The sequence below is a fragment of the Thamnophis elegans genome, chromosome 2 (genome assembly GCF_009769535.1).
Source record: "Thamnophis elegans isolate rThaEle1 chromosome 2, rThaEle1.pri, whole genome shotgun sequence".
Lineage (NCBI taxonomy): Eukaryota > Metazoa > Chordata > Lepidosauria > Squamata > Colubridae > Thamnophis > Thamnophis elegans.
Window position 1 is genome coordinate 79,760,335 of NC_045542.1, and position 24,818 is coordinate 79,785,152.

General features: G+C 36.2%; 1 protein-coding gene across 1 annotated transcript in view; it reads left to right on the plus strand.

Moving 5' to 3' along the window:
• Positions 1–20,362: 20,362 nt before the first annotated feature.
• PPP2R2B (protein phosphatase 2 regulatory subunit Bbeta) overlaps positions 20,363–24,818 on the plus strand; it is a 264,160-nt gene continuing 259,704 nt past the window's right edge. Inside the window, exon 1 of the mRNA XM_032210843.1 lies at positions 20,363–20,426. Coding sequence (XP_032066734.1) covers positions 20,363–20,426 — 64 coding nt within the window. The remainder of the gene's footprint in view (positions 20,427–24,818) is intronic.

Consider the following 24,818-nt stretch of genomic DNA (forward strand, 5'->3'; position numbering starts at 1 on the left):
TTGCTTTTTAATATGATACATGACTATAAACAGACCTAGGAAATATCTGGATTACTTAGCACACCTGATTTGATGTATGCTACAGACTGTTGTTCCTTGCTTTTTAGCAATACTGTTCCTCTAGCAAGTGCATAGGCATTATTCCAGGTTGTTATTCCTGTACACTGTTCTCTAAGCTCCATGCATGCTATTTTTGCAGAAATCAAATCTGTGTGGACTTGAGACATAGAACCTTTTGGTGATAAAAGCACCTTTCCTTTATGTTCTTGATATCGTTCAGCAACTACAATAGAAAAAAGAATCCATGTATTAATACAAACAAAACATATTACTATTGAAGTCTTCACATTTGAATCAAGTTTAATTCTCAATAAATAAAAAGCAATCATAAATGAAATTCTATTTTGACACGGCATGGCAAATATGTACAAGCTTAGGGGTGTTATATTATTATTTTTCAGAACGTTAAAAAATGGAACACTGAGTTTTTCCCTGCAGAATAAATCAGTCAAAACTAAAAGAAGGTAAATAGTCTACTATTATAATAATTATAACTGCATTATGAGTTAAATTAGAACCAATGAAATGATGCATTGTTGTATTTTATTTCCTGAATTAAAAGCTACTAGAATCTTTGGAAAATGTTGGATCCCTAATATCTTTTCAGCTGTGTTTACACAATAAAATTACAGTGTATTGTGGGATAATCACAGCTTGAAAATTTGGAAGAATGGGGAAGACATGAGCTACTAATCACATTAATTTTAAATAATTTAATTATTGTAAATGAAGATCTTAAGCTAATTATGCTATTACAGGAGAAACTTAAACAAAATTTTAAAATAAAAATATATTCAATTAAAGCATCTTCTGAATTTGCAGATAGCCCGAAGTACACTGCTACATCATTATATTTATTGGAATGTGTTCTAGGTTCATCTAAGTATGTATTGAATTTATAAATTTAGTAATAAGGTAGAGCAATTAAGGTTTAGTGAATGAATCAAACATGACTGAAATGTCATCCCAGTCTAGTAATGAAGAAGAAATTGTGGAGGAGGATGTTCTAACAGACAGAGCTAAAAATCTAATTAAGCAAGTCAAATAAGAACTAAAGTCAGAATGAGAGACATTAATATGATTTTACAGGACTTGACATGTATGCTTAAAGAAGTTAATAACAACTAATAGAATTGTCTTCTCAAGTTTCAGAGGTCATCCAGACTGCTATCAAAGGACATGACATTACTACCGGTAGGAGAAATGAGATGCATTTTGGAAGCATTAAAAATGACATTAAATTAGAGTAAATCTGGCTGATCTACAGAATAAAAAAAAGTAGTTTAAGAATTAGAGGAATTAGAGAAAATGCAGAAAATACTGAAACTGGATATTTCAATTTCTTATCTTTGAAATAAGAACGTGGATCATTCCCATAAAATATTTATTCTTAGGTTTGGCTTGGCTGCATATTCCAAGGAATATAATAATAAAATATTTAAATGCTTGAGTGTGAATGCAAAAACCTCACGTGCTGTGATAAATCAGGACAAAGATAAAGTGTCTTTTTTTAAGACAGTATTCGGGCCATATTATAGAGAAGAAAAACCTTCAAGAATATAGTTTAAATGAAGGTTCCATTTCAAATGAATTTTATTTCAACCCCAAAGGAAAGTATAAATCTTAATCCTAACAGAGTCTTAGAAACCAAGTAATATTTTAATTAAATTCTAATTGAGAAAAATGTATACATTTAAAAAATAGATATAACTTTATAAAAACAAGGTAAGTTGTGGGATCATTTGGCATTTGAGGCTTATGAGATGGTTATAAAATAGATGCTTCAACATGTTTCATATTCATTGAGAAAGAAGACAAAATGCAAAGAATGGTAATGTAATATATAGATATTAATATAAAGAGAAGATTGCTTGGAAGAGGGAACTAAGAATTCAACATAATATTCCCTTAGCTAAACAAATTAACTAAATACATTAGGATGGAATTGGGGAAATTTTCAGGGACATAGCATCATGATAAAATATAGTAAAATATACTATCAAGAGTTTTAAAAGTCAAAATTAGTAGGATTTTTTTGTATTTTTCATAGACTACAAACAATAACTTAACATTTAAAATATATTGGTAGAGTTTTGACCATCATTCTAAAAGTGTGCAGGTTTGGGAACAATGGCATGTTGGGGGAAAGAAGGAGATCTGTCAAAAGATCATTTCACTATGCAAAAATATGTAGTGGAGTTATAGATTGCCATTTGTCTTGGCTTGGCTTCAACTTATACAGGAAAAATCTCAAAATTAATAGACTATTATTCAAATTGGATTTATTGGACCCATCTCAATTTTGAAATACAAAGTGGGGGGAGCAGAGTTAGGAAAACATGAATACAGATGAAGTGCCAAAGAGCATATAAATCTGGTTTCCACATGATCAGATTTCATGCAAAGTTGCAGTGGAAGCTGGCATATTGATGTTCAATTAAAATACAAATATTGCATAATTACTTATCAAAACATTGGAAAAACTGCAATAAGAAGGGATTTTTTTTATATGTGTCCAGAGTTGAAAAAAAGTTTCACCTTTCTAGAAGAAAATATTTGAAGAATTCAGAATGATAATTAAATGAAAAGTTATTTTTGCAGTCCAGCAGTACCTTTGTAGGAGATAACTTTAACTTAAGCAAAAGGAACGTTATTATATTTATATTCCTAGCTGCTAATTCAGCAATTACCCAAAAGTGGGAATGTTTAGATAATTTATCACTGGGCAGTTGGCATAATTCATTGCTCTTCTTGACAATTCATTAATAAAATCCATTTATAAAATTCACAAGAAAAAAAGTTTTGCGCGCCAAACTGGCAGTAATGCCGGTAGCAACCCATTCCTGGCTAGGTGGATTTGATGAGAACAGTAAGACATTTAAACCAAAAAACATGTAAATCATATACTCTGTGAACATGATAGAAGCAAGTATAGTTTGCAAAGATAGGAAGATAGACAGTTAAATAGTAAATGATATAGGTGTAAAATAAATTTAACTATATTTTCTTTCCTTTCCCCTGCCTTAATTTCTATGGCCTACTATATCTTACATCTTCTATATTTTAATTTTGCTTATCCTGAAAAAAAGAATAGCACGATGTAGACATATATAGAAGTTTTAGAACAAAGAATAGATTATACAAAGAATACTCTATAACAGTGGTTCTCAACCTGTGGGTCGGGACCCCTTTGGGGGTCGAATGACCCTTTCACAGGGGTGGCCTAAGACCATCGGAAAACACATATTTTCAAAAAAGTATGGAAAACATAAAATAATTTTATGGTTGGGGGTCACCACAACATGAGGAACTGTATTAAAGGGTCGTGGCATTAGGAAGGTTGAGACCCACTGGTCTGTAATATACTTGATATTTGATTCCATCCATAATTCTTAACTAAATGGCTCCTATATCCTCATTGTGTATCTTACATATTTACTAAATTTTCAATTATTTTGGTGTTTAAAGTTTATTTTTCATGCTCATTACAAACTACCGCTTTATTCTACTGCTCTCATTTCTCACTGCACAATCTTCATATTATCATTGCTTTATTTATTCTGCTTTATTTCCTGAATCTAGTCCTCTCCAGTTATATTATTAGTTCACTAGATCAAATTTAACAGAACTAAAGTTCAAAACTATTATTCTCCCACAATAATTTAACATCCTAGAGAATAGGTAAAAACTTACCTGCAGATCGTTGACAGATCCAATGGGCTTTTGTATCACAATTGACGGCAACCAAGCTGTGTTTGGAAACTTTCACACAAGTATTTGGCTGAACTGGATTTGATAGTTGAAACCTTTCCAATGAAACAAAAATTAAATAAAAGAGAAACCAAATTGCTCTCTGTTAGAAATTAGTCACACAGAGAATGTAACCAACTTTTTTCTTTAAGGCACCTGGTTCAAAAATCCAGCCATTTGGGTAGCCTAATTTATTTTGTTTCGTTCAAAGCCATGTAACTCAAAACAAAAAAAATGTTCTCGATAAGGAAATCTTTATTATGTGATTATCTATTTTTAATAAATAATTAAAATATTTTGAAATTGCTTGCCAATACAAACAGCTGAGGTATTTCTGCATATTTTAGTTTTCTTTTTTTTGTTTGACTAATATCAAGACAAACAGTAATCAAGACTAGAATTCATAAAAGATGTTATATTCACATTGAAAGAATGTTTTAGTAAAATCAAATAAGACTGCTTTTCACAGTTAATCTTTACCAAGAACTTGCATTTGCCCGTGTGCCTTCTGACCATGAAAAGCTTTGAGTTTCTTCCAAATTATTCAATCCAATCCAAAAGTTGTCCAATGGTAAATCTAAAATCCACTTCTACAAAATCAATAAATATTTAATAAACTTATATTTGAAATATCACATCTAACTACTACTTCTTTTACATCATACATCTTATTTATTTATTTATTTATTTATTTATTTAAATGTATTGACCACTCATTTACCACAAGGTAACTCAGAGTGGTTTGCAACATTAATATGGAGCTTGCATATTAATTTGTACTTGCTTATAATCTGGATATACATATATTTGAGGTTGCTAACTGAACAGCTGAATCAACTTATCTGAACAGAACTGAACCAAAACAGCTATTTTGATGTAGTCTATGTTTGGACCAAAATACATATGTTTTGTCTTGGCCCAGACCCAAAACACTTAAGTTCTAGATAGAAACACGAGGTGTGTGTGTATGGAATCAAGGCTATCAGAAATAGTGACTTGCACATTTGGGCTGAGGTATGGAAAGGGAGGTACTGGCAACATCAGAAAGTGAGAAATCAGTAGATTCACTACAGTTGTTACATTCTCATGCCATCCTTGAATTCAAGAACGGTATAAGCAATATCCCCGTTTCATCTTCCCGCATGGCACCATGCTCTGGTTACTTCCCCTTATGGCTACCAAAGAATTCAAGCACAGTATATCTAGCCAGGCTGCTTGCCTGCAATACCTTGAGGATGTGATGCATCAGATGGATATACCATATTTGAATTCAAGGACAGCAATCTCTAGCAACAGCCGACAAGAGGTAAAGAAAGTACTAGGAAGATCAGCAGATGAATAAAAGATGAAACCATCCAGTCTACTCTGACAAAGCCAGACATATAAGTTCTTTTAAAGCCCAAGCCAAACGTTAGATGGGTGGCAAACAAATTTAATAAAAAAATAAAAAAATAAATGAATAAATAAAACATCATTATAGAGTGGCACACAAGTATTTTTTCAACTTACTTTTTCCTGAACACTGTTAAGTTTCACTAACTCTGTAGACGTATATCTCTTGCAAAACTTCAATGCTTCAGTCCAAGTCCCTTCCTGATTTTCTTCTAGACAATAACAAGTCCCATTCCAATAGTGCCAGCATGAGGCATCTGGACAAGTCAGTCTAAATCTGGCTTTAAGTGAAAAAATAAAGATATAGGAACTTGTATAATTATAATATTTTAGCTAAACTGAAAATCTCTTGCATTTCTACAATCTTTATTCCCCTGAAACACCAATGTTTAACTCCTCTAACCAGATTTTAGTTAACTTTTCAGACAAGAAAATTAATTTAAAATATTGTGTTTTAACACTTTGTAATTGTTGTTTGCCTCTGAATTTACATACCTTTTTGACAAAACATAATTGTGACTTATAACAAAACATAGAAATATATATTTAAAAAGTATTGCAAAAATAGAAGAAAATTAGCATTCTTTAAAATGCAATGAGACTAGAAGACCTTGATTTTCTTGTTCCTAAATGGTTTTAAAGAGAGCCAGTTTGTGTGATGGTTAAAGCATCACATTAGAAACTGGGAGACCAAAATTTCTAGTCTCACCTTAGCTACAAAGCCAGCTGAGAGACCGTGGATCTTTTGTTCCCTCTTAGACCCAGGAAGCAAGCAATGGTAAACCTTTTCTCGAACCCTGCCAAAAAAACTACAAGAACTAAGGAAGACATCTCAAGGAGTCCACGCTGACTCAATGGATAGGAGAGCGCTTCCTACTTGTAAATAACAGCAATGGAATAATTGTGTCCACATTTCATTTTATATCACAATTGTGTCCTTTCCTGGACTGAGCAACATTTCCCATGTCCTGATCACCTTGAATGTAGACTACAATATTGCAATAAGTTGCATATAGGGCTGCCATTGAAGACCTTTTGAAAGCTACAGGGTGATCTAGAATGCAGCAGTAAGAGCATTTCACAGAGTCCTCTACTTACAACTGGTCACTTAGCAATTGTTTCAAGTTATGACAGCCTAAAAAAAGACTTACAACTTGGATTTGGAGTTTCAGTGATTGGATCCCCTCCATGGTCACGTGACTGAACTTCAGATGCTTTGCAACATGGCTGCATTTATAGTTGCTTGCAGTGTCCCGCGGACATGTGAACACGTTTTACATAATGGTTCTGCTGAAAATCAGCACTTCCACTTTTTTACCAAAACACTGCTCATAGCAAATGTTTTAAGACTATAAAAGTCCGTTTTACAATTAGTAATACATATAATCGTAATGGATAGGCTCCATTCAGTCATTTGTGTTGAGGATTACTTGAATGTCAATTTAACACAGCTGCTGCATGAATTACATTTATTATCACTAGGTTTCCAGTGCAATGCAATGTGCTGATTACCTACTACTAAGGTTACAGATATGATATAAATCCTAGTTACTTTCTTTATTCCATTGCCTCTGCCTAATTTGTAAGCTCTTAACAGTTGGCATGGTCTGAATGGTACCTATCACAAACACCCTTCTCTCTGTTCCAGCAACTGCTCACTGGAACATTATTCGTCCAGTTTTAAACTTTATTAAACTTTTCTTCATGCAAGCTGGAAGACCTGGCTTTTCCCAAACATTTTGATCTAGGACAGGGTATATATCCTCAGTGGAATAGTTTTTATAACTTATGTTTATGTTATTCCTCATTATAACTATCTTTGTTCTGTTTTTAAACATTTGGATCATTGTTTTTTGCATGCTAGCCAGAATCAGTGATGAGATAGCTGGCCCTAGAAATTCAAATAATAAATAAAATTGCATCTAAAACCCATGCAATTTAATTTAGCTATGACTATTTTTGTATGTGTACCTCGGTGGGGAACAAATGTAATTATGTTCCTTGAACATATCTCAATATTTAATACCAGAGGTATCTTGAGTCATACTGATTAAAATTGCAAGATTGAAATAGTGACCAGGGAGTTCCCATCGTTTCCCTTTATTCTGGATCCAGGTATTGTGTGAGGAATATGCAGAGACAAAATGCCTTATTCCTTTTCTATACTACTGCATTCATCTTGTTCCTTTAATTTTGTTTGGAAAATTGTTTGAAAATGCTTAGATAAATATTGTCTTCTTCATTAACACTATAGCACAGAAATCTGCAGAAATCAGAAGGCTCACATGCAATCCTGCATTCATACACATTGATTGTACTGATGTACTTAAATAGTCAGAATTTCTCTTGAAATTCTTTTCAAATATGCACAGGTGAATATCATCATAATACATTGTAGTATTATTAAATGTTAGACCACTTATAGGAAAATGTAGGAGACCATTTATTGTACCTGGACAAAAGTAGAGGGCAATTTGCTCTCTAGAACTGCCTTAAGACTGCTCAATTCCTTTTCTTCTATTTTTAAAGGCCCCATTACCATTATTGCTGAAAACTTGTCACTACAGTCCATACAGTATATCCATTTTCAAATAGATGTGGGGTGTATTTTTAAAATATTATGTGATTCTACTCACAACTCAGTTTCAGTGGCAATGAGTGCACTCTTGAGAGAGTTTAAAGACCAGGTTAGGAGTATACATAATAGAGAAAAGCGTTATTTATTCTTTAAAAATAACCAAAAAAGAAACATATTACAAAGTTTCATGTGTACAGTAATTATAATGAAATACATTTCAAACAAACTACATATAAAAGTTTCTTAAATGATAGCTGGGTTATATAGATGGATTAGAAATTAAAATATACATGCTTGGATATAATTTACATTAAGTAAATATATAAATAGAATTGTAAGAGTTAATTGCCTATAATGAGTATGTACTTTATTTGTTATTTTTCCTATTGTACTTTTTATTTTTTTAAAAGCATGTTTGTATGTCAGGGAGAAAATTATGTGGACATATAAATAGGAATAATAAACGCAACAGGAGTCAAAAATGACCGGATGATACATCATTGATCAATAATCTCTCACAAAAAATAAGCACCTATTATTTTCATTAATTCAAATTAATTTAAAGAGATTTAATGTAAAGAGATTTTTCGATGACCTATTTCCCCCAAAAGTAAAACTGTATTGAATATTTCCTTGTAAACATTTATAGATTGGGAGGAGGGGGAGGGAGAGTGTTACTGAGATTCCAATCGACACCTGACTTAATCCTTCAATTACTGCATATTAATTACTCCTGTTTTCTCAGAGGTAGATTTTATACTCTCCCCAGCAAGGCTTCCTTTTGGGAAAGGGACACAGACCCAAGCCGGTTACTCCTTATACAGACATCTACAGAAGCCGAATTACACTTCAGGCTGTTTTTACCTTCATTATCCCAAGTTGCAACCCACTGCATTTGCCACAACCCAATCAAGGCCAGCAAAGCCCACATCCCACGTTTCCTCAGTGAAGACCCGAAGCTTCGCCCGGCCTTTCTGATCCGAGGGCTGTCCGCGCGAGCGCTTAGCTAGCGGTCTCTCACGAGTAGCCGGGAGTGGAGGATTGCGCATGCGGAGACATTTCTGTAAAAATCGGGATGTTGCGCGTGGACTGCAAAACTTACTGTTTGCCCGCTTTCTTCTGCAATAACCGCCCCGCCATCGCGTTGCCCCTCGCGAAGGTCTTTCAAAAAATCTCCACCTCATTCTCTCTTTGGAAAAGCTCCTGTCGCTTCCGATCCTTAAGGGGCAAAATGTCGTTATAGGCTGTTGATGAGTGATCAAATTGTCAGCATTCTCGACGTTTCCAAAAAACAAAACATGTCAAATATCTATGGAGATTCTCAGTCATCCAGGTTCGTGGTTGTCCCCAAGGTGCCTTTTTTTTCAAGAGGTAACTGGACTTAGTTTTTCTTTGAAGACGGTTCGCTTCTCATCCAAGACGCTTCTTCAGCTCTGACTGGATAGTAGGGAATGCCAGGAGGATAAATTCTTCTATTCCCCACCATCCAGCCAGAGCTGAAGAAGCTTCTTGAAAGAGAAGCAAAACGTCTTCAAAGAAAAAAAAACAAAAGTCCAGTTGCCACCTTCAAAAGCATCTTTGGGGCATCTGTCAAATACCTGCCTGCATTCCTATTATTCTTTCCTTTTCAGATGCAGCTCCCCCACCCATTGTTTAGAAGTCTTAGGATTGTAGTTCCAGGATTTATTTTTTGCTTTAGCTAAATGGGGGCCCTAATGGTGGCTGATTAAAAATTTTAAAATGTGTTTGCCTATCACATCCAAAAATATAGAGGTCTCTGTTTCCTCTGTGTTTTCCTCACAAGGGAAAACACACAGACGTCCTAAGTTCTAGCAAAATGGATAAAATAATTTCCACATATGGTTTTGATCTGTTTTTCTTGGTGGTTGCCTTGGAATACAATAGTAAAGACCACATGTGTTCTGACTTTGTTTCTTGTAGTTGTAATAGTAGTTCAAAGCAGGCTTTGTTTTTACAAATTAAGTTAAAATAAGTGTGCAGAAACCACAAAAACCTGAGTATTAAAGAATAGGTGGAATCAGCATGTGGCCCCACCCACTCATTTAAAAATTCTAATATTGGTATGCTTGGGAAAACTAATTGTTTCATTCACAATTGCCTAATTATGTGTAGTTTTTAATGTGAAATCATTAATATTTTTATTAGCCCACAATTTGCTTTCAAATTGCTAGCCATAAAATCAATTAGCTTTATAGAAAATATATTAACAATAATGAACAAAGACTGAAGCATAATAATAATAACTAGGCATATGCTTTTCTCTAGAAAGGAAAAAAAGTATTCTGATCATAACAAACCAAGGATCTCTGCATTTTTTTAGACTGACATTTTCACAGTGGAGCATAATAAACGCTGATATCAATCCTTTGTGCAATTCAGCAATCTGTTATTTTTATGCAAATTGCCAGGAACATCTGCTTTTATTTTCCAGGCAATTTAATAGATTAATAACAGCCTTGATTTTATTTTTCTCCTGGAGTATTCTATAGATATATTATTTTTACATTTGTATACAACTGTTATACCACATATGCAAGCAAGTTTATATTATATAATTATTACTTACAATCTTACAATTGAGAAAGAGCATGAAACAAATAAAAAGGAATAGAGCAAAGACCAAAAAATTTAAACAAATTCAGATGCTGAAATTTGGGTTCATAGAAACAGAGTTGGGAGATATCATTTAGCTACTGAATACAACCTCTTATTTTATGTAAAATCCAAATATAAATAAAAGCATTCATGAAAATAACTTATTGTGTTTGAATGTACCCAGGTGAATGGGAGAATATTATGTCTTGGGTTGTACTGTCCAACTGATCTTAGCATTTGGAAGGTTTTTTCCCTAACATTTAACCAGAATCACCTTCTCAGAACATGAACCTATAATTCTGTGTCTTGCACTCAGGGATGTTGGAGAAGAGGACTTGGTCTTCCTGTGAAGTCCTTTCAGGTATTTGAAAATTGCTATCATATTCATCCTCCTGTAATCTTATCTGCTCATCTTTCTACTATTGTTTTAATTTATAGTCTGCTAGTCATTTCTGTTGTCTTTTTCTGAACATGTTCCAGTTGATTGGAATGGTTTTTTTTATTGTGATGCCTAAACCTGGACATAATTCTCAAGGTGGAGGCTTCACTTCAATAAAATGATGTGAAATTATTCCTTCCTATGTTTCTTAATTTTATTATACTATAAAGGTGTTTCTTGCATTTTTGATAAAATGTCAGGTTCAGTCACTGTGGTTTATAAAGCAAAACGAAATGAAAGTGAAGTGATTGTATAATAATAAAATTATGAAGATTTCTGATTTTCCCGGCAATGGATAGTGTCTTGGTGCTTGCTGGTTCATTGTGCCAGAAAATATTCCAAATACTGTACATAGGAGAAATCAGACAAGAACAAATTTTATGTTATTATAGGTAGTTCATCTTAAGTGACCATTTGAAGTTACAATGACACTGAAAAAAAGCGACTTATGACCGTTTTTCATATTTGTGACTGTTACAGCATCCCCATGGTTACATGATCAAAATTTGGGTGCTAGGCAAACTGATGGCTGCAATGTCCTGGGTTCATTTATCACCTTTGTGACTTTGTGACATACAACATTAATGGGGAAGCCAAATTTATTTAACAACCATGTTGCTAACTTAACAGCTGTAAGTGATTCACTTAACAACAGTAGCAAGAATGGTAAAAAATGGAGCAAAATTATCTTCCTTTCTTCCTCCCTTCTTTTCATATTTGATGCCAAAATAATGCTTTAGAGCTCATGGGAATATCAATATAACAACACTTTGCAACTCTAAAAAACAGCTGCTGCATCTTTTTATAAATAAAAGTTGTGGTGGCACAGTGGTTAGAATGCAGTATTGCAGGCTAATTCTACTGATTGCCGACTGACAGCAGTTCGACAGTTTGAATCTCACGGCTCAAGGTTGTTTCAGCCTTCCATCCTTCCAAGGTTGATAAATGAGGACCAAGATTGTTGTGGAAATTGCTGATTCTGTAAACCACTTAGAGAGAGCTGAAAGGATTGTGAAAGGTATATAAGTTAAGTGCTATTGCTATAATTACATGGCTGCCTACTTCATCTAGCTATGGTGACACAATGGTTAGAATGTAGTATTATAGCTAACTCACTGCTCACTATCTCGAGTTCTATTCTGTTGGCTCAAGATGATTCAGCCTTCCATCTTTCCAAGGTCAGTAAAATGAGAACCCAGATTGTTGGATACAATGTGCTGACTTTGTGAACTGCTTAGAAGTAGTATATAAGTCTAAGTGTTATTATTATAAGGTGACCAGATTTTCAGATTGGTAAAGAGGGACACCTTTGACCGGGGGGTGGGGGTGGGGGACTTGATTAAAAATTTATATGGAGCAACAAAATTTTTCATACAATGCAAAAATAGTATTATAATTTTTTTTTATTCAACATAACTACAATTTACAAATATAAATGTACAAATATAAAATTTTGATCACGTGACCATGAGGAGGCTGCAACGGTCCTAAGTGGGAAAATGGTCACTAAGTGTGAAAAATGGTCATCAGTCACTTTTTTCAATGCCATTGTAACTTTGGTCACTATACCACCTTTCTTGTCACAGTTCTTAAGTGAATAACTGCAGCTGATAAGTTAGTAGCATAAGTGAATCTGGTTTCCACATTTGACTTTGTCAAAAGGTGATTATATGACCCCAGGACACTGAAACCATCATAAATACGAATCTGTTGCCAAACATCAAAATTTTGATCACTTGACCATGAGGATGCTGCAATGGTCGCTAAGTGTGAAAATGGTCGCTAAGTGTGAAAATGGTCATAACTCACTTTTTTCAATGCAATTGTACCTTTGGTCACTATACCACCTTTCTTGCCACAGTTCTTAAGTGAATAACTGCAGCTGGTATTTTGTATTTGGATAGAATCTTTTTTTAAATAGTCTAAGACAATTTAAAAAAAGAATCCACACAGAATAAAAATATTAAAAAAAATCCTATGCACAATAAATAAATATTATTTTAAAATACATTAAAAAAAAAAAGAAAAAAAACCCAGTTCACTTACCAGCAGGCACAAGTGAGCATTCCAAGTCAATCCAGAATGATGTAGATGTTATACAAAGAACTGAGCAACTTAAAATGGTGAAATTAGTCAAGGAAATGTTTTTCAAAGAAACTTTGCCACCATTTTTGCCGACCTCCAACCTCCATGCCCCTCCCTTCCGGAAAATCCAGGAAGTAACACTCACGGCTTCTCTAGCCAAGCATTTCCTGGAGCTTTATGGTACTTGGTCATTTTTTCTTATAAAATGAGGTAAAACGGGTGCGGGGGAGGGGTTCATTTTCTTGCTTTAATGTTTTAATATCTTCAATGAAAGACAGAGACAGAGAGAGGTTAGTTAGACAGAGTGTCTTTTGTCTTGCCCCGGTTAGGATTTCTTAAGCAAATCCAATGGGCTTTCAACATGAAGCCAGAAAATTTTAAAATGCAGCGGGACATGGGACAAATTGTTATAAAGCATGACCATCCCACTGAAATTGGGATGTCTGGTCACCTTATATTATTATCTACTGCATGATCCTAGATAAAGACTTTTTTCCCCTGTTTTCAACTGAGTCTGATTCTTCCACTGCCTAGACAAGTTTTTGCAATTTTCTTGGAAAGGCTATTTAGAAGTGGTTTGCCTTTGCTTGCTTCCTAGGGTTGAGATAGAGTGACTGGCTCCAAGTCACCCAGATGACTTTGTAGTTCAGGTGAGACTAGAACTCACAGTTGCTAGCCTGGTGCCTTAATCACTACTCCAAACTGTATTTCCAGATAAAGACATAGCTGCTTTTAAAAGTTGTAGATTAGTGCTATGTTTGTACCCCGCACACTCCAAAGTACTTTTTGGAATTTAATTCCAAATCTTGCACGGCTGTATTATCTACCATTTTCACTTAATCATCAATAGTAAGTGTATTAAATAACTAATTATTGCACTCATTTGCAAGAAGTATTGAAGCTATAAAGCACAAAATAAGTACATATGTCCACTATTTAATAACAAATTATATTTAGAACAACCATTCAAGTAACAGTTTCCCTTCCAATTATTCATGCTGTTAACCCATAACCTTTTTACAAGTAAAACAGGAAAGATCCTCAAACAGACACCTCAAACAGCACAATAAATCAAGCTCATGTTTAAACACCAGCCTATTTTCTACAGATGTATACAACACCAATTCTTAAAATGATAAAGGGAAGCACTTTCTAACATTATGTTGTTTCCTCCAGATTAGAGGTGGGTTTCAGCCGGCATTACTGCCAGTTCGCGTGCCATTCCGCATGCGCAGTTCAATGGAAATTGTATTGCGCATGTGCAGAACTAAAAAATGGTGATGGTGGCAACTGGGGAACCGGTTCGGGAGCATGGCCAGCCTGGGCCGCTGCCGGTTCTGTGACCCAGACCGACATACCTCTACAAGTTCGGCTGAACTGGGCCAAACTGGTAGGAACCCACCTCTGCTCCAGATCCTAGATTTGTTTGAATGTTGAATGTTTATTTTATTTATGCCGCCCTTTTCCCTGAAGGGGACTCAGGGCGGCTCACAACTCAAACCAGGGAAGGGGGATACAAACAAAAATTAAAAATGACACAAAACAATGCATAATTTAAAACACACAACAGTCATACCATTCGAGATGGGGGCAACAGTTCTTTAGCCCCAGGCCTGTCAGAACAGCCAGGTTTTAAGGGCTTTGCGGAAGGCCTGGAGGGTGGTGAGGGTTCGAATCTCCACGGGGAGATTTGATATGCTTTCAGTTAAATCTATTAGTATTGGTTAAAAATGTGTGAATTTTTCTGCCTGGAAAAATTGTGCTTGGGCCTGGTACCAAGATTGCAAAAATTAGTAAATTTAATTTCCTATTGACTTGTGGGCTTATCAATAGAATGCAGTCTTTATATGTTCTGGAAGAAAATCTTGAAAACAACCAAAAGATGACCTCATCCCTCAATCACTCAACTGTGAAGTACAAGGCAGAAGTTGCCCAACAGAAAATATCAGCTCTATATAATAGATAATTCAGAAACGAGGAAAATATCTTTGCAAACAAAATATCACAGAAAAAAAATCTAGCTGACATTAAGTTTCTCACATTTGAGAAGATAAAAGCAGAATTAGGCTAACTTCGAGCAGTAATTAAGAAATTGAAACCATCATTATGGGGAGGTGGGATGAATACTAGTTCACACTTCTTGTTACAGCAATATTTATTCTTTCTTTCCTTCCTCTCTTTTCATCATGTCAAATAAACTCTTCATAGAGTATTACTGCATATATTGATTTGCTTGACGATTTAGGAGTGCACATATTTAAAGTGAATTTTGAGATATCCTTTAAAGGTTATACTTTGGATGGATACATATCCATTTTATCTTGTTCTGTTTTTACTTTATTTTTATTTTTAATGTGTTTCTGTTTGCTGTTTTGGTTGGTAACCATAATAAAAATCCTTCTATTCTATTTTTAATGTCCAGAATAAAAGCTCTGTACAATGCCTAATCTCATCTATTTTGTTCTAGTTAGCTCTATTATTTTATTTATTTATTTATTTCAAGTTAGTGAAAAATAATTTATGTGATGCTTATAATAACACATATATCAAAGCAAAATTGAGTTTCAAGACATCTTAAGTTGTTCTGAAAGAGAATTAGGATGTAGATATTTATATTTGGAGGAACAACAATAATAAATGTCAGAGAGAAATAAAAGTGCATACAGATAATGAACATTACTTATAACAGGCATCACACAAAACTGTTGATGGGAGTGACATAAGCATTTTATATAGATGAACACCATTTATATGTATAATTAGGGAAGTAAACAAAACTAGTCTCCAATTTTCTGCTCAAAACTTTGGCAGCAAACCAGGTGTGGGTTTCAGCCGATATGCACTTGTACACGTGTACCACTTTGTGAAATTTAGCATGCCTTCCTCTACCTGAGCTTCTGGAGGCCCTGTACCAGAACACTCCACCCCTGGACTGCCTCCCCGCTTGCTCCCCCCACCCACCCAATTGCCGCTCGCTTGCTCCCCTCGCCTGTCCTCACCAGGCTTGCCCCGCCCACCCACTTCCTTTACTGGAGCGGAGGATTGGGAGGAGCCCATGTAGCATGCATTCCCTTCTCTTTTACAGCTGCCTGGTTTCCAGTGGGGATGGGGAAGAAATCCATCTGCATGGATTTCCCCCCCATTGGAAACGAGGTGGCTGTCAAAGAGAAGGGAGCATCACGCGCCACGTGGGCTTGTCCAACAGCCGAAGAAGGAACAAGAGGCGAGGATTGGACAAGCTCACGTGGCGTGTGCTGCTCCCCTTCTCACACACATTGCACATATGTAAGGGGCACTGGATCAGCTGGGAGGCTGGCAAAAATTAGCCTCTGTTTCTCCACTGCCACAGCTCGCAGAGGAAGGAGGCGGGGATGATGGCCGGTGCTCTCCCCCTCACCGCTTTCCTGACCAGCCACCCAACTAAGCAGGGCAGGCAGGGCTGCAGCTGGTAGGCCGCAGAGCAGCAGTGGTGGCCATCATCCCCACCTTCTTCTTCTGCGAGCCCTGGCAGCAGAGAAACAGAGGCATATTTTTTGCCTCCCAGCTGATCCAGTTCCCCTTACACATGCGCCTTGCATTGAGGCAAACATTGTGTGTGTGCATGTGTGCATGATGTGCATGCCTTCCGTGGTGTACCCAACACCTTCGGACACCCACCAGGTAACCCACTGAGCGGCAGAGAAATCTGGCTTCAGCAAAAGGAAAAAAGGCCATTTGAAATTAGCCCTCTGCCTTTTTCTAAAAAGGCGGGAACCAAGGCCAAGAGATAACAGGATGACTAACCCATATTCGGTTAACCCCAGAACGGTAAGAGGCTGAATTGGGAGCTCTGTGAATTGGCTTGTAGGACACAGAATGCCGTGATCATAAGATTTATTGGGCACCAGTTTTAGTTCATAGAATATATCTACGAAATTAATGGGAAGGGATGTGTGTGAGAGAGAGAGGTGGGAGAATGAGAGAAAAAAAGAAAGTAAGAGAGGAAGGAAGGAAGGAAGGAAGGAAGGAAGGGGGAGAGATATACACGGAAGGAAGGAGGAAGGAAGGAATGGAGGAAGAGAGAGAGAGAAAGAGACAAAGAGAAAAAGTGAAAAAGAGAGAAAGAAAGAGAGAAAGAATGAAAAAGAAAGGAAGAAAGAAAAAGAAACAAAAAGAAAGTGGGAGAGATTGAGAGACGATAGAAGGAAAGAAAGAAAGGAAACAGGAGAGACAAAAGGAAGGAAGGAAGGAAAGAAAGAAAGAAAGAAAAGAAGAAAGAAGAAAGAAAGAAGAAAAGAAAGAAAGAAAAAGAAAGAAAGAAAGAAGAAAAAAAAGAAAGAAAGAAAAAGAAGAGAATTTATGACCACAATTGAGCCCAAAATTTTGGTTGCCAAGCAAGAGCATTTTTAAGTGAATTTTACCACATTTTCCAAGTTGGCCATGTCCACCTGGTCACACGACCGCCAAGCCACTCCCACCCAGTCACATGACCGCCAAGCCATTCGCACAAAACAGGCCACACCTACAGAATAGGTTCTAAAAAATTTTTGAAACCCACCACTAGCAGCAAACCCAGCAGAAACTCTGTAAACTCAGAGGAATAAAGAATACTGGAAATTACAGAAATCCAGCCATATCTTTATATTAGATTTAAATCCTAAGCATTTTCCTCTCATACTTTTGACCCAATAGACTTTGGGATATTCTTTTCACAGCCTTGAGATGGAAGACTTGAAATTTGCCCACTGATTAATCATCAATAATAAGAAACCTTAACACAGGGAACAGTGTTAAATCTTTTAATGGATCCTAGGTGATTGTTACTAGATATAATGAATTTTCAGAATTCCTTTGCTGAAGGATAGCCATCTTTATTTTCTTTCTCCGAACATTATATCTCTTGAGACAAATACTTAATATATCAGATGAATGGGACTGTAGCTAACAAAAATGTACTCTCTAAAAAAATAAAAAATAAAAAGTTATCACAAAATATGTCATCATGGTGTGTCTACCAAATCTTTGACAAGATACAAGATCATATATGAATAGCTTCAAAACTAAATGGGTGGAAAATAAATGTAATAAATCAATCAATAAAATATTATTAATTTACTGAAGGGACACAGAATTAAAGTCCAATCAAACTGGACTTTTCATGCATCTTAGTTGACTTTCTTGAGCTGCTGTTCAGACAACGCGTTTAGCCAGCTGTCAAAAAATGGCTCAAAGGGGGATGTCTATAGAGATTCTCAGTCATCCAGGTATGGTTGTCCCAAAGGTGCTTTTTCAGGATGCAATTGAACTTTGTTTTTCTTTGAAGATGTTTCATTTCTCCTCCAAGAATCTTCTTCAGCTCTGACTGAATGTTGGGGAGTGGAATGAATTATGCAAGGAGTATATATCCATCCATTCCCCACCATCTAGTCAGAGCTAAAGAAGCTTCTTCAATAAGAAGCGAAATGTCATTGAAAAAAGTATGGTTCATTGACATTGCAATACCTGGAGATGCACGAATTGAAGATAAACAGCAAGAAAAAAATCACAAAGTACTGGGACTTGCAAATTGAAGTTGAGCGACTGTGGAAAAAGAAATCGTGTGTTGTCCCAATTGTAATTGAAGCCCTTGGAGCAATACCTAAAGAGCTACCTCGCTATTTGGAAAATCTAAATTTATCAGACTTGAACATTCTGATTCTACAAAAAACCACCCTACTTGGAACAGCTTATATCATCCGACGTTACCTTAACAATTCCTAAGTCCTTGGTTAGGACTCGAGCTGTTGAGCTACCAAACAGCCCCAAAGGCTGTGAATCTGACCAAAGATTAACATAACAACAACAACAACAACACCCCAGAATAAGGAACCTTGCAAAGCTGCAGCCACAGGAAAAGGAAGTCTAAACTCTCCAATAGGAACTGGGCAGATTTCAGCTACTGAGTGCATCATGAAGCCTGCTGTTGGTGAAACATGCAACAGCCACACTAAAAAAAAATTGGAAGAGGAGAAAGTATGCTACTAAAATAGGACAAGCTAACAATGATTCTAAGTTGTCTCCAGCTATTAGCTAGCAATTAGGGCAACATCATTAGGCCATGTCATATAAAAGCAATTACTGGGTCATGTTTGTGCCATGACTAGGGAACATGTAAGGGTAAAATAAATAACACATATCTCTATAAATGGACACAACTTTAGATTTTACCTGGTCCTTTTCTAATGGTATATACTTTGGACAACACATAAGATCCTTAGTAATTGCTTTGTTGTATGTGGTCATTCAGTTGCTTCCAACTTCTTCATAACTTGATGCTATTTTTTCACTATGATTGCTTTACAGTAAATGCTTAAGTCATCAATGATAACATCCAGTCACTTGCCTTTTGTCAAGATTTCTTTTCTATTTCTTTCAATTCTCCCACCCACCCACCCACCCCGCACTAGAACTTTTCTAATTATTTGTCCCTTTCCGTTAGGGATCCAGTAATTGCTAGGACGTCTTTTCTAAACCAAGTGATGATACCTGCCCAGGGTTTTGGATGCAGCTCCTCACTCCTCTTCAAATTCACCAGAATTGTTTTCCATCCTTTGAAATAAATGTAGCAAAAAACACTTTAAATAATATAGCGGGAATAAGCTTAGAGTCTAAAATGACTTTAGTGCATTTTTATTTGGATATCATTCCCTGATTATTTGGATGTGTTAGAGAGGTGCCAAGGCATGAGTGTGCCTCTACTTTTTTCTGCTCCTAGTTGAAGTGTGCTCTTTTTTATATTTTGGCATTTGCACATTATACTCAGTAGGGTAGCACTATCCAGCTTGATCCCGATTAGCTGAAGGTATGCAGTTTATGCCTGAAAATAAGTTAGAGTAAAGTTCCTACCCCACTCATATTTGACACAATAAGTTGGAGAAGAAAATGAGAGAAAACCGGGACAAAGAAGAAAATGAGGAGATAATCCTTTTAACTCATTTTAATGTTATGAAAAGAATTCAGTTATAAATTCAGAACAGAATAATGATATTTTGTCACCCTTTTAAGAGTGCTGAGAGACCCAAACAGATGTGATTGTGTATGCGTTAGTATTCTAATGAAGAGAAGCTATGATAAAGAATGTGACTGCTGGTCTGACTCCTCACTGCCAGCGAAGCCTTGGTAGCTGACTCCAATTGCACCGTTTTTGAAACAGCCTCACAAAGCGGACAGAGAAGCAATTCACAACGTGGGCGTAATGTTGCTACTTTTCCGAGGAGCTAAGTTATCGTTTTCCGTTGCAGGATGATTCCAGGTGAGGGAACATAATTTGAATTCTCTTCAGATCAACATTTAGTTCTTTTAGATCTATCACATGTTCACTTTTTTTTAAAAAAATAACTATTTAGAAGCAACTTGTTTATTTAACATACTGTACATTTATATTTAATGGGGGAATCTGCCTAATTGCAGGACTTGAGAACCTCATGCAAGATATATTGTGGTGCTTCAGTCAAGTGAAAGGAACTATTGACACCGGGGTCATAGAAGGTGAGTTTATTTTTTCATTTGTTCTTGGAATCAGCAAAAAAGTATTTTCTTTGGCTAATTGTTTATGCAATCATGGTTTTGTTTCTGTTCAAGAGTTGATGGTGTAACCTGAAACAGCACCCATGTGATGATTTTTAAGGGCTTTTTAAAGGTCTAAAATGTGAATACCATAAACCTTTCTGTTCTCACAGCTTTTATTCAGAATCATGATTCAGTGCATTAATCATTAAGGCAGAATGTCTCCCCCGCTCTGTTTTTGAAAAGGAAAGAGTTGAATAATTTGTTCTGATCTCTATGAAGACCTCGTTAATTGTTGTGCTGCATACATTTTACTGAATTTTGATATGAGAAAAGGGAAGCCCTTGATATGTGAAAGGCGAAGTCTTTTTTAAAAGTGCTCAAATGTCAAGCTGTACAATTCTTGATTTTATTTTGTTGAGCTGATTTAATAACACCTGTGAAATAAATGAAATTGGGTTACCATTATCTTTTAACCTAATATACTTTCTGTTGATAAGATATAAGAATTTGCACTGAGCATAAAATTATGCAACTTTTAACCTGTTTTTTTTAAAAAACCAATGAAATATATTCTATAATTTTTTAAAAAAAAATCTAATTCTGCAATCTGGTAAAACATTTTAAATAATTTGAGATATTAGGGATCTCTAACAGCCTAAATTCCTCACATTGAACTGTTCATTTAGAAAAGCTGATTTTTCACTATAGCATTTCGGTTCCATTAATTAATCCATCAAAAAAAAAAGTGGTTTTAAATTCTACATATGAATTCCCGTATGAATTCTTGCATTTTGCTATTAATATTGCTGTTTTCTGAGTAAAACAGAATATAGGCTTCAATTCACAGGGGATGAAGACAGGGATTTGGAACAATAATAATTTATTACATTTTATGCTACCTGACTGGGACACGGTGGCTCAGTCGTTAAGACATTGAATTTGTCAATCAGAAAGGTTGGCAGTTCGGTGGTTCAAATCCCTAGCACAGCATAACAGAGTGAGCTCCTATTACTTGTCCCAGCTTCTGCCAACCTAGCAATTTAAAAGCATGTAAAAATGCAAGTAGAAAAATAGGGACCACTTTGGTGGGAAGGTAACAGTGTTCCGTGCGTCTTTGGCATTTAGTCATGCCGGCCACATGATCACGGAGACAGTGCTGGCTCTTTGGCTTTGAAATGGAGATGAGCACCACCCCCTAGAGTCGGGAATGATAAGACATATGTGCGAGGGGAACCTTTACTTTTTTGCTATCTGACTCCCAGCGTGTTATCCCTGGGAAATAGTCCAAACAAGATACATCACCAACAACACTTTCTTTATTGTAAGGTTACACTGACAGAATCTTGAAAAACTACAATTATTTCTCCCCTCTTTTCCTTTTACTCTCTGGAAAACTAGGGAGGGTCCTTATTTAAATATTTCCCACTCTCTCCCCCCTTCTGTGGACTGAGCCATCTTTTACATGCCAGTTTTCTCGTGTGTGGCTGTCCCTCTGTCTCCGAAGGTCCTTCCAACATGGCATTTACTCAGCAAACCTTGAGAGGTTTAAAACATTTGAAAACAGAGAACAGGACAAAACACAAAAATTGCATAAGACAAAAAGACAATGATGGCAAAGAAAACAAATTCAGAGGGAAACAAGGAAAGGGAAGAAAGGGGCCATCGTGCTCACTAAGGGCCTGGTACCGACTCTATTTGTTTGTTGAGGAAGTCTTAGAATGTTAGAGTTTTACTTCTATTATCTTTAAAATGCTGATGATATCAGACAACTTCATCACATTTTTATAATTATTCTTCTGAAATTTTGAGGGTGTTGCATGTAATAGTATTGTGATTTACACCAGCTTCCTAAGTTGGTATTAATAGTGATACTTGAGAGACCGCCTCCTGCCAATTACCTCCCTTCGACCTATTAGATCGCACAGATTAGGCCTCCTCCGAGTTCCATCCGCCAGTCAGTGCCGACTGGCGACTACGCGGAGGAGAGCCTTCTCAGTAGCAGCTCCGACCCTTTGGAACAATCTCCCCGTGGAGATTCGCACCCTCGCTACCGTCCAGACCTTCCGCACAGCCCTTAAGATCTGGCTATCCCGTCAGGCCTGGGGATAAAGATTCTAATCCGCCCCACCCGAATGTTGAATGAAAGTTGTGTTTTATTGTTTTTATTTTTTTACTCACGTATTGTCTTATGTTTTGTCTTGCACTCCCCCTCCCATGAATTGTAAGCCGCCCTGAGTCCCCTCAGGGAAAAGGGCGGCCTATAAGTAATAAATAAAATCTAAAAAAAAAAAAATCTAGTACTATCAATTATTTTTAGAATCTGAAGTATCTTGAGAACCATGCTGGAGATCATAAAAGCCTTGAGAAATTAGAACTGGGAATCATAGGTTAGATATCTGAGAGACACCCTTTGTATTATTTAGGATAATCATGTTAATTGCAGTTAATTAACTTTAGGATAAGTTCCATTGTCATCAATACAATTACTTGCTTTTCTATGCTTCAAGATTGTTCAAGGTGGTATATAAGCTATTAAAAAAATTCTGAGCAATAGGAAGAGGTTCTAGTAGTCAATTAGAAAAGCTTTAGCAAATGATCGTTGTATATAATAATGCACCGCCATATAATGATTTAAAATAATTTATTTCCAGGTGAGTGAAAGATCATTAGCACTCAAGAAGCAAAGCTGAAATTTTAGTAGGTTCATTAACAGTTATAAACAATGATGATAGGTTGTAGATCTCAAAGTATTATCTGGGTAGGAGAAATGTTCCCCTCTGAATGTGAGTATTCAAATATAAAAACGTTTTGTTTTTCATGTGCTAGTTTCTGTTAGGATGGCCTTAAGTTATAATCAATAACTGAAAAAAGCAGGTGAGTATAATGGTTAAAGCACCAGACCATGTGAACTAGCTGTGTCTATATGAGGTTTTACCTGCATGAAACCAGCTGAGGGACTTAACCTTAGAAAATGTTGCCAACATATAGCAAGGACTTGTGCAGGGAGCTACCAGGAACTAACACAACCCTACCCCAAACATGACATCCCTATACACTATTTATTGTTTATTTGGTTACATTGTTTAATTTGCATATTTTTAAAAAGAAATTTATTTATGCAAATATAAATTAATCCTAGCAATGTCATTCTCTAGTGATTTCTCCAACCTATAAAACTGAATTGAAAGTGTTTTTATGAATTTGTGATATAATGAACATAGGCAATCCATGTGCTATGTATATTTTTAGTTTGATGACATTCTTCTGAGTGCTGGGAATCACGATAAGCATTAAAAGCAAATAAATTAAATGCTAAATTAATTCAAAGCACATATGAATTATTGTGATACTAACTAAGAGGCATTTAAGAGGTAAAATTGTAAAGGCCATGGGGCTAGAACCTAAATGAGAGGGTAAATACTACACACCAAAAGATAAATAGATTAGATCCCACAGATTAGGCCTCCTCCGAATCCCATCCGCCGGCCAGTGTCGACTGGCGACTATCCGGAGGAGAGCCTTCTCTGTGGCTGCTCCGACCCTTTGGAACGAACTCCCCGTGGAGATTCAAACCCTCACCACCCTCCAGGCCTTCCGCAAAGCCCTCAAAACCTGGTTGTTCCGACAGGCCTGGGGCTAAAAAGCTGTTGCCCCCGTCTCGAATGGTATGACTGTTGTGAGTTTTTAAATTATATTGTTATCTTGTTGCTTTTAAATCTTTTTGTCTGTATTCCCCTCCCCGGTTCGAGTTGTGCCGCCCTGAGTCCCCTTCGGGGAAAAGGGCAGCATATAAATTTAATAAATTGAATTGAATTGAATTGAAATAATGTTGGCAATAGCCTGGCCACAAAGAGAAAGAGCATTCCCAAAAATACGATAGCACATTGAAGAAGGCCTTCTCTCTTTTCCAGCATAATGCAAATTGCTCAGCTCATTGATTTGAAAATGTTAACGGTTGGATAGGTACATACTGGTGTACACTTCATTATGTATAAAAATGATTAGCCAATAAGACCCTTAAACACCTTATACAAAAATCTTGAAGCCTAATCAATAACACAATTCACTTGTGCTAGGACTGATACTACCTGTTCTCTGAAGAATGTTCTCTGTAAGTGTAGCTGCATACATGGTTGCCATTTCCAAATTATCTTTAAGGGCGAGCTGACATGGGATGTGTTGCCATTGACCAAATGAGGGAGTACAGCCAGCACATACCTATCTAGGAAGAAGTGCAACTGCAGCACTAGATAAAAATTGATTGAACATACTTTGGGCTGCAATGCCATGTAGACCTTAAGAGGCAACAGACCCTCCAAACTGTGTCCTTGTTGCTTCAGAGTTGGAGACCTACTCAATTCCCAGACCCAT